We start from the raw sequence: 10,448 nt of genomic DNA, 5'->3' as shown, positions 1-10,448 counted from the left end.
AATTCAATCATTATGTATCTACATAAACGAATAAATAATTGCGTCTACACATATGTACGTATACGAGCAGCGGAGCGGCAATGCACAAACACATGCATATATCTTATCTGAGTTGTCACAAGAGAGAGCAATAATTTGTGCACGTAGTTGTGGCTGGCGATTTTGTAGCCGAACTAACTAGTAACTTCTGGAAATCGAAGAGCCTAGAAGTATGCAGCGTAAACTATAAAAGCGTGGCAGGCGAGTAAGAAGTAATTCAGTTTGAGTTGAGCTATCAATCAGTTTGATTAAGCACGCGATCTGGCGGCCAATAGTAGAGTTTCATTTGAGTTATCAGTCAGTTTGGTTATTAAGGCAGCGAGTAGCAAAGTATAAGTGTTATTGTGAAGTACTTTAATAAAGGCAATTTTTCCATTATTCAATATTGGAGTTATTTATTCAACAGTTTAGTGATTCGAACTTAGCAGAGGATTGCAAATAAGAGGATTTGCAGCAAATTCGTTACAATTGGTGTCAGAAGAGGAATTGTTGAATAAATTCCGAAGATTGGGAATTCAACTTGGACATGGCAAAGTTCAGTGAATTGAAGATCCAGCAACTGAAAAAGGAGTTGGAGAACCGTGGATTAAATACAACCGGCAATAAGATCGAACTTCAAGCACGGCTACGAGAGGTAATGGAGTCGCAAGGAATTGATGTGGACGAGTTTGTCTTTTATCCTGATGGGGACGAAACAACAACAAAAATTGAAGAGAAAAACGAAACATCGCAGACGGTTACCAGCACAGACTTGAACATGATATTGGCTGCAATATCTGCACAAACATCGACAGTAGCATCAATGTCGTCGCAATTGGCATCCCAACTGGAAGCGCAAGAGACACGTATAACATCCAATGATGGAAACTTAACTGGAAGAACAGAAAACGTATATGTCATCACAGATGGAATCACAGGAGACACGTATAGCATCTCAAATGGAATCGCAGGAGAACCATATAACATCGAAGATTGAAGCACAAGAGGCACGAATGTCCGAAATGTCGGCACAAATATCAGCGCAGATCTCTGCACAACTGGAAGAGCAAGAAGGACGTATTTCTTCGAAGTTGGAGGCGCAAGACACAAAAATTTTGCAACTTGAGAACAAAATCGATGCCGAGATTGAAACATTGAGAGGTCGTATGCAGGAGTTGCAACTAATTCGCCCAGTTGTTTCAGCAAGCAATACGAAGGTAAAAACTCCATCTTTTGATGGTTCTGTTCCTTTCCAGGTCTTCAAGCTACAGTTTGAGAAGACCGCAGCAGTGAACAACTGGAATGCGGAAGATAAAGTTGCTGCAATGTTCGTGGCATTGAAGGGGCCAGCAGCGGAAATCCTACAGACGATTCCCGAAGGAGAGCGGAACAATTATGAAGCATTGATAGCTGCTGTAGAACGACGTTATCGAAGCGAGCATAGAAAACAGATATTCCAAATTGAGTTGCAAAACCGCTACCAAAAAGCAAATGAGACATTGCAGGAGTTTGCTTCAGATATTGAAAGATTGGCTCATCTTGCAAATGCGGACGCACCCGTGGAATACACTGAAAGGGTAAAAATCCAGAGTTTCATAAATGGCATACGGGATGTGGAAACGAAGCGAGCTACATACGCAAACCCAAGGCTGACATTTGCTGAAACGGTATCACATGCATTGACTCAGGAAACGGCCTCACTATTGAGTAAACCAGCATACAAAGCTCATCGTGTGGAAGTGGAAAGACCAGATTGGGTAGACACTATTTTGGAAGCACTGAAGGGATCACAACAGAAAAATGCCGGAGTTATTAAATGTTTCAAGTGCGGCAACCCAGGTCATATTGCACGACATTGCAGCAGCGGTCCCAATAGCTTCAACAATGTGGGTGGTCGTAAACGCAAAGCAGAAGGTGATGAGCAAATCTCCAAGACCACTCAATCGTTAAACTAAATCGAGTCAGCCGCAAGGGGCGACAGCTGGCTCCCGCAATTGAATGCCCCATAATCTCTACCACTGCCCCATCTCTCTGCCACAACAACAACAACAACCATTGCTTGGAGCAAGATTACGTACAGCCACGGGAGAGGACGCCCAGGTAATTGGAGAAGTAGAATGTGAAGTCACAATTGGGAACGTCACGCTAGTATACAATTTTATAGTGGCAGAAATTGTTGATGAAATCATAATTGGAGTGGACTTCTTAATCGACCAGGGCATCAAGATCGACATGCAAAGCAAGACGATGCGATATAAAAACATGGATGTACCACTTAATTTCGGCTACGAGAGAGGCTACAGCAGTAAACGAGTGCTGGTGGAAGAGAGTCAGCAAATACCACCAAAATCCGAAGCAGTCATCTGGGCAAAGGTTGATGGAGATTGTGGGACAAACAAATTGTGGGTTGTCGAAGCAGCAAACAAATCAGCACTAAACATACTTGTAGGAAAAACCCTGGCTATGACAAAACAAGATGGACGTATTCCGGTAAGAGTACTCAATGAGTTCAAGTCACCACTCAAACTGACTAAAGGAGCTATTTTGGGAAGATGCCAAGAGGCTGAATTAGTTATTAACTGTGAACAGCTCCAGGAACACGTTTCAGCTAGTAATACTGATCTTTCAAATGACATCACGGCATGGATGAAACACCAAATTGACACTGGAGATGCGAGGCCGATCCGTCAAGCTCCACGTAGTGTTCCACTGGCGAAGCGGGAAGTTGTGAGTCAAATCATTCAAGAAATGAGCGACAGCGGCGTCATCGAACCATCAGCTAGTCCATGGAGCTCAGCGGTAGTACTTGTAAAAAAGAAGGATGGAAAAATGAGGTTTTGCGTGGACTACCGGAAGTTGAATGACGTAACGAAAAAGGATAGCTACCCATTGCCAAGAATTGACGACACTCTGGACTCGCTATCTGGTACGAAATGGTTTTCCACGCTGGACTTGAAAAGCGGCTACTGGCAAGTGGAGGTGAAGGAGGAAGATAAAGAGAAAACAGCCTTCAGTGTCGGTGATGGTCTTTGGCAATTTACAGTGATGCCTTTTGGACTTTGTAATGCACCAGCTACTTTTGAGAGACTCATGGACCAGGTACTGAAAGGACTACATTGGAAAACATGCTTGGTGAACCTGGACGACATCATCGTATTGGGCAAGAACTTTGATGAACATCTTAAGAACTTGGAGGAAGTTTTCCAGAGAATAGCTGGCGCTGGTCTGAAGTTAAGTCCAAAAAAGTGTGCGCTGTTTAAAAATGAAGTCAATTATTTGGGTCACAAGGTAACGACAGAGGGCATCTGCACTTCGAACGAAAAAATAGAGGCTGTAAAGGATTCGCCAAGACCACAGAACCTACATGAATTGAGAAGTTTCCTTGGGCTGTGCACATATTACCGCCGATTTGTACCAAATTTTTCCAGCGTAGCCCATAGCCTCCATGAGCTTACAAGAAAAAACAAAGCTTTTGAGTGGAAGAAGGAGCAAGAAGTGGCTTTCCAAACATTGAAGGAGCGTTTGTGCACTGCCCCAATGTTAGCATATCCGATTCCAGGAGCAACATTTATTCTAGATACAGACGCGAGTGGATATGCTATAGGAGGCGTTTTATCACAACTGGTCGATGGACAGGAGAAAGTAGTTGCATATTACAGCCGTTCGATTGGAAAACCAGAGAGGAACTACTGTGTTACGCGGAGAGAGCTGTTGGCATTGGTAGAGTGCATTAAACATTTTCACAAATCCCTCTACGGCCAGCGATTCCGTGTCAGGACAGATCACGCAGCGTTGAAATGGCTTCTGCAGTTCCGTAATCCGGAAGGACAATTGGCACGGTGGATCGAGCGACTACAAAGCTACGACTTTTCCATTGAGCATCGAAAAGGTAGTACCCATGGAAATGCTGATGCAATGTCACGAAGACCATGTAGTTTGGAATGCAAGCACTGTTCAAAAGCCGAGGCTAAAGAAGACATTATAGATGTCCGGCTAATGAATATAACATGTACAGATGAATGGGACAAGGAACAACTAAGAAAGTGCCAGCTAGAAGATGCAGATCTGTCACGTGTTATGCAAGGGCTCGAACGAAATGAAAGACCAAACAGAGAAGAGATGTCAGCAGAGAGTCCCATTGCGAAGTCATATTGGGCACAGTGGAACAGTTTAGAATTGATATCCGGTTGCCTTCATCGAGTATGGGAGAGTGAGGATGGTAAATACAAGAATAAACTGATAGTTGTTCCCAGAAAGAGGATTCCTGACGTGCTCAGCGAGCTGCATAATGGTCCAAGCGGAGGTCATCTTGGAATCACGAAGACGCTCGAGAAGATTAGACAGAGATTCTTTTGGGTTGGTTGCCGTCAGTCGGTCACTGAGTGGATTGCGAACTGCGAGGTTTGCAGCAGAGCGAAAGGGCCCAGAACACGAAGTCATGGCCAGATGAAGCAATATAACTCAGGTGCGCCATTTGAAAGGATCGCCATGGATGTCGCAGGTCCATTTCCTACTAGCAACCACGGAAACAAATACGTACTGGTGGTTATGGATTATTTCAGTAAATGGCCAGAGGTATACCCAATCCCAAACCAAGAAGCAGAAACAGTAGCAGAAGTGGTTAAAAACGAATGGGTTGCAAGGTATGGTGTACCAATGGAGTTACATTCTGACCAAGGCAGGAATTTCGAATCAGCTGTGTTCCAGGAAATGTGTAAGTCATTGGGCATTCGAAAAACACGGACAACTGCATTCCATCCTCAATCCGATGGTATGGTAGAACGATTCAATAGAACATTGGAGGAGCACTTAAGGAAAGTAGTAGACAAGTATCATAAAGAATGGGATACCCGCATACCATTATTCTTGATGGCTTACCGATCAGCAGTGCATGAGACAACGGGCCAAACCCCTGCAAAAGCAATTTTTGGCAATGACCTTAGATTGCCAGCTGATTTGAAGTTTGGGATAGATGCCAATGCGGAGAGAAATGTCAGGAAATCCACTAGCGATTTGGAAGAAGAGCTAAGAGAAATACATGATCTGATAAGGCAACGAACGAGTGACAAGATGAAAGCCAGATATGATAAAGCAATTAATTCAGAAGGTTTTCAGGAAGGAGATTTGGTGCTGTTATACAACCCACAACGTAAAAAAGGTTTGTCCCCGAAATTGCAGTGTAATTGGGAAGGCCCATACAAAGTTGTAAAACGGATCAACGATGTAGTGTACCGCATACAAACCATCGGTAAACCACGAACCAAAATGAATGTGGTCCATTTGGAAAGGCTGGCAACGTTTAGATCGAGAGATTTGTCTGATCGGGACGATCAGACTTAGGTGGAGGGCAGTGTCACGGATATTAACATCACTAAGTTATACCATCACTAAGGCAATGCCAAGGCCACGATAAGCAGTATTTACGTCAATAATCAAATCATGTATACACATATATAAGGCAGCCGAAACACAGATGCATTTACTTATACGCCTATGTATGCGCGAGAGACTGTAAACTACAAACATTCACATAAATAATTCAATCATTATGTATCTACATAAACGAATAAATAATTGCGTCTACACATATGTACGTATACGAGCAGCGGAGCGGCAATGCACAAACACATGCATATATCTTATCTGAGTTGTCACAAGAGAGAGCAATAATTTGTGCACGTAGTTGTGGCTGGCGATTTTGTAGCCGAACTAACTAGTAACTTCTGGAAATCGAAGAGCCTAGAAGTATGCAGCGTTAACTATAAAAGCGGGGCAGGCGAGTAAGAAGTAATTCAGTTTGAGTTGAGCTATCAATCAGTTTGATTAAGCACGCGATCTGGCGGCCAATAGTAGAGTTTCATTTGAGTTATCAGTCAGTTTGGTTATTAAGCCAGCGAGTAGCAAAGTATAAGTGTTATTGTGAAGTACTTTAATAAAGGCCATTTTTCCATTATTCAATATTGGAGTTATTTATTCAACAGTTTAGTGATTCGAACTTAGCAGAGGATTGCAAATAAGAGGATTTGCAGCAAATTCGTTACAATACTAATAGCTAGGAAATAATTGGGTATCTCAATATCTTTACAAACGATATTTTCATATATGTATAAGTAAGACCAACTGAACCTTAATCAGGTACGCTTCACATTTTTAGAAATTCCACGCTCCGAACGCTTTTATTTATTTGTCTGATCAACGCCCTAGATTGATGAGGTGTGTGATGACTAGTACCTAGGACCTAACTAATTATTTTACAGCTTTTAGTATCATTATCACTTCATGTAAGTATTGTTTTCAATAAAACCGTTTAACTTAAAAAATTTTTTTTATCATTTTATTTTCAAGTTTTTAGTCTTTATTTAATTGCCTACTATTTCTCATTCTATTTAGTTCATTTAGTGCTTCATTATTACAAGGACTCTTACCTGGCAATTTGTTACAATCTAAGTCCTCAATACATAATCCGCCACTTATGCTTGTCCCTCCTCGAACTCCAAAGTATTTTGATTTCATTTCTACCGGACAGTAGGTAATATTTAATCAAAATATGAGCCAATTCTCGATCCTTGTGGCACCTAGGGGGATCGTTTTTCATAAAGCGATTTTTATTTCTGTGTGTAATATGTGTTCCAAATAGCCAAATCGGACCACAAATACTATTTTTTTTGAATATCTAGGTCCTTGCGGCACCTAGGGGGAAGCAACACATGAGACGACTCTTATTTCTGTATGTAATATGAGCCAAATCGGACCACAAATACGATGTTTTGAAATATTTCGATGCGCCACCTTTCGGAGTTTTTTTCTTATTATTGCATTGTCATCTGGTTCTGAACTATATTCCAAGTTTTAAGCTTGTAGCTTATCGGGAAGTTACTTAAATTTCAATTACAAAATTCGTCGATCGATGTCGAGGAAATGACATCTGATAAATGAAGCGCTTAACCGTTTAAACGGTTATAGCTGTTCAACAAGGCGAGCCAGCCGCTTCCTCTTAAGTTAAATGTTGCCAATTGGTCACACCAAAGGAATTTAAATCGTTTTCCACCTAGTCCTTCCAGCGGAGCTTCCATAGTCGGGTACCGATAAAAGTGCTTTCTTAGCCGGATCATTATATTTCATTCTCATAACATTGCCTATCCATTGTAGCCGCTGCGCTGGGATATGTCGATGTCTGCGTAAGACTCGTACAATTCATCATATATTCTTCGGTACTCGCCATCGCCAACGCGTAGAGGTCCGTAAATCTTTCAAAGAACTTTTCTCGAACACTTCCAAAGCCGCTTCATCTGATGTTGTCATGGTCCATGCTTCTGCATATATGTACATAGCAGTACGGGTGCGAACCAATAAATGCTACTTGTATGAGCTTTACGCAGACATCAGCATAGTTGAGCGAACTAAAACACAGGTGCTACGCTGGCTAGGTCATATTATGCGAATTAAACATGATGCTCCGGCTAAGAAAGTATTTTTATTGTAGCCCACCTATGGAAGCAGAAATGAAGGCGGTCACCAATCCGCTGGAAGGACCAGTTCGAAAACGATTTAAATTTACTTGGTGTTGCCAATTGGTGTCAGTTAACACAGCGAAAAAGCCATTGGAGCACCTTCTTGGACGGCAATAACCGTTAGAACGTCCAAGCGCCAATTAAGTATGTAAGTAAATAAACAGTAAAACTGGAAGTCAAACGATGTTAACACACCATTTTTTTTTCAACGGAACCCGTCCAAAGCTATTGCTAATGGCAAGGCGAATTTATACAAGGTGATGGCGTAGCGAATTCAAGCCAATTCGCCGTGCAGAATAATGTCACGTGAATCGAAAATTTGCATTGATTTCGAACAAGGCGAATCCATGCCAGGTGGTGGCAAAGCGAATTCAACCAATTCGCCGTGCAGAAGAATGTCAAGTCAAAAGAAAATTTCCTTGATTCCGATTAACTTACATGTTGTAGTACAAGGCGTTGTATGGAAAATAATCAAGAAGAAGCAATCAGCTGTAGCGATAACAACACCTGGTAATGAATTCGCCTTGGTTTCAAATAACTGAAATGTTGTTGTACCAAGGTGTCGTATGGAAAATACCAAGAAGAAACAATCAGCTGTTGGAATAACACCACGTTGTACTGAGCTCGCCTTGCTCTTTTAAAAACACCCGTTACATGTCAAACATTGTCAAATTTTATTTCGCAAAAAAAAATCTCTAACAACAAAATTCACCTTTAAAATCTTTAATAACTTTCGCTAGTTAATTCTTCAAAATATCGCCTAATTTCACTTATTAAAAAAACGAATATAAATTGATATGCCTTCGCGTCAATTGGTCATTTTTGATTTCGATGAGACCGTTTTGAGTGCGGGCTCTATAAATCAAATGTTGAAGTTTTTACCAGATTACAGCCGTCCACCTTCTTTTGAAACTGGGGAAATCAGCTGGATCGATTATTGTAAAAGTATATTGAAGGAACTGCAATCAATGGGATATTCACCGCAAACATTATCCAAGTTTATTTGTATGATACCACCCACACCAAGCATGGTGAAATTTATACAACATTTATGTTGCTGCAGTGAACCCAAATATGATCTTATTATGATCAGTGACTGTTTTCGATACTTTATTATCAATTGGTTGCATAAGCACAAAATACTCGATTGTTTCACGGGAATTTATTGTAATCCAAGTGAAATTACTGACTGTGGTGAGTTGGTTGTGAGCGCTTATCATTGCGTCGAATGTCCTTACAGCAAACGGAACTTATGTAAACGGCGTGTAATGGAAGATTTTGTTCGATTGCAACGAGACCTTCATATCAACTATGATCGTGTGATTTATGTTGGAGATGGGAAAAATGATTTCTGTCCATCCTTAAGTATGTGTCCATGTGATCTGATGTGCGCACGCAAAGGTGCATGGCTTGAGAAGATAATTGAAGAAAATCGAAAAAAGTTGAAAATTAGACCTGAAATATTTTTGTGGGCCAATGGATATGAACTTATAGCAAAAGTGGATCAGAAAAAAACTTAGAACGATTGTATTTTGGCGTTCCAAACTGTTTGAGAAAAAAAAAAGAATTTTAAAATGTACTCGGAAAAAAATCTTGTTCAATAAATTAATCAAAAGTGTAAATTAAGAGACGGTGCGTCTTTGACACCAAGCTCCTATGGAAACAACACTTTGACTTCATGACACCTAGGGCCCGAAGTTCATCATGGTACGAAAACGTCCAGCAAGCAATTTATGGGGCTGCAACTCGCATGTCCTGAGATGGGTGTATACCATGATAATAAAAGCCACGTTAACCTGTGGTTCGATAGCCTGGCCATCGAGAAGAACTTGAGCGGCAACGAGTCAATCGCTGACAAAACTCCAACGACTGACGTGTGTATGCATCACAGCGGCTACGGACACATGCTCTACAACAACGGGCTGGAGGCTATCCTCGACCTAACACCGCTACACATAGCAATAGAGCAGTCAGGCAACGAACCCTACGAAATATTGCTAAGGAGGAAAAAGGAAAGATTATCCCATCCCGGAGCATGGAGGAACTAAGAGAGAAGATCCAATCAACTCCCGAGAAACGATGTAGTGTGCTGAACTGCATTTTCAACGCGCGGATATTCCAACGAAACAATCGCCATACTCTGTGACAGTCAAGCCGCACTCAAGACAATTTCGGCGTTCGAAATAGAGTCAGCACTAGTCTTGGAGTGCGTGTAAAATCTAAACCAACTAGGAAGACATAACGTAGTACTGCGGGCCTGCGTTCTAGACCACAGGGGAGTGGAGGATAATGAGCAATGCGACTGCACGATGCATTGATCCTGAGCCCCTTCTGCCAGTTGGCCCACAGGGAATTAGGGGGCATTTATTGCTAGAAGAGAGGGAAAAAAGAGAAGAGAACTGGCGCAATGCTTAAGGTTTAAGACAATCATAGGCCTTTCGAAAAATAACCTAAGAATTCGAACAGCTATTCTTACGGGACATTGCAGACTCAATAGCCATATGCAGAAGTTAGGTATACAAGCGAATGACACCTCCCGCTTCTGTAATTGGTCAGCGAAGACGGCGGAATATATCCTCTTGGAATGCCAAGCAATCTCAAGACGTAGGGCTAGGGGGATTCAAGGGGTTATGTAACGCAATATATAGCTTCTCCAACCCAATTGTCAACCTCACCATTGAGCGGCGAATCCGTACGAGGCTCTGGCGGCCCCAAGCTCCTGAAGGGATGGCCTGAAGGTTTAATGTGGCCATACAAATCGTTCCCGAGATAGTCGGGTTATCACTTTAATGGTCCCCCCAAGCGGGTTAGGGGATCAGAATATACCCGCGGTAGGTATGCCTATCGTAAGAGGCGACTAAAATACCAGATTCAAGGGGCTGTGTAGCGCAGCCCTTCAGGTTGCCAGCGAAATATATA

At 42.0% G+C, this 10,448-nt stretch overlaps 1 protein-coding gene across 1 annotated transcript; it reads left to right on the top strand.

Annotated features, from left to right (window-relative positions):
* The first annotated feature begins 8,244 nt into the window (after positions 1-8,244).
* On the top strand, positions 8,245-9,049 carry LOC137254148 (pyridoxal phosphate phosphatase PHOSPHO2-like). The gene has a single exon (XM_067791883.1). It carries the CDS (start codon positions 8,327-8,329, stop codon positions 9,047-9,049), a length of 723 nt encoding a protein of 240 aa, XP_067647984.1. The 5' UTR covers positions 8,245-8,326.
* Positions 9,050-10,448: the final 1,399 nt, after the last annotated feature.

The sequence above is a fragment of the Eurosta solidaginis genome, chromosome 5 (assembly GCF_040869045.1).
Source record: "Eurosta solidaginis isolate ZX-2024a chromosome 5, ASM4086904v1, whole genome shotgun sequence".
NCBI classification, from domain to species: Eukaryota; Metazoa; Arthropoda; class Insecta; order Diptera; family Tephritidae; genus Eurosta; species Eurosta solidaginis.
Note: the sequence above shows the minus strand (reverse complement) of the source record. Positions and strands in the feature narration are given on the sequence as shown.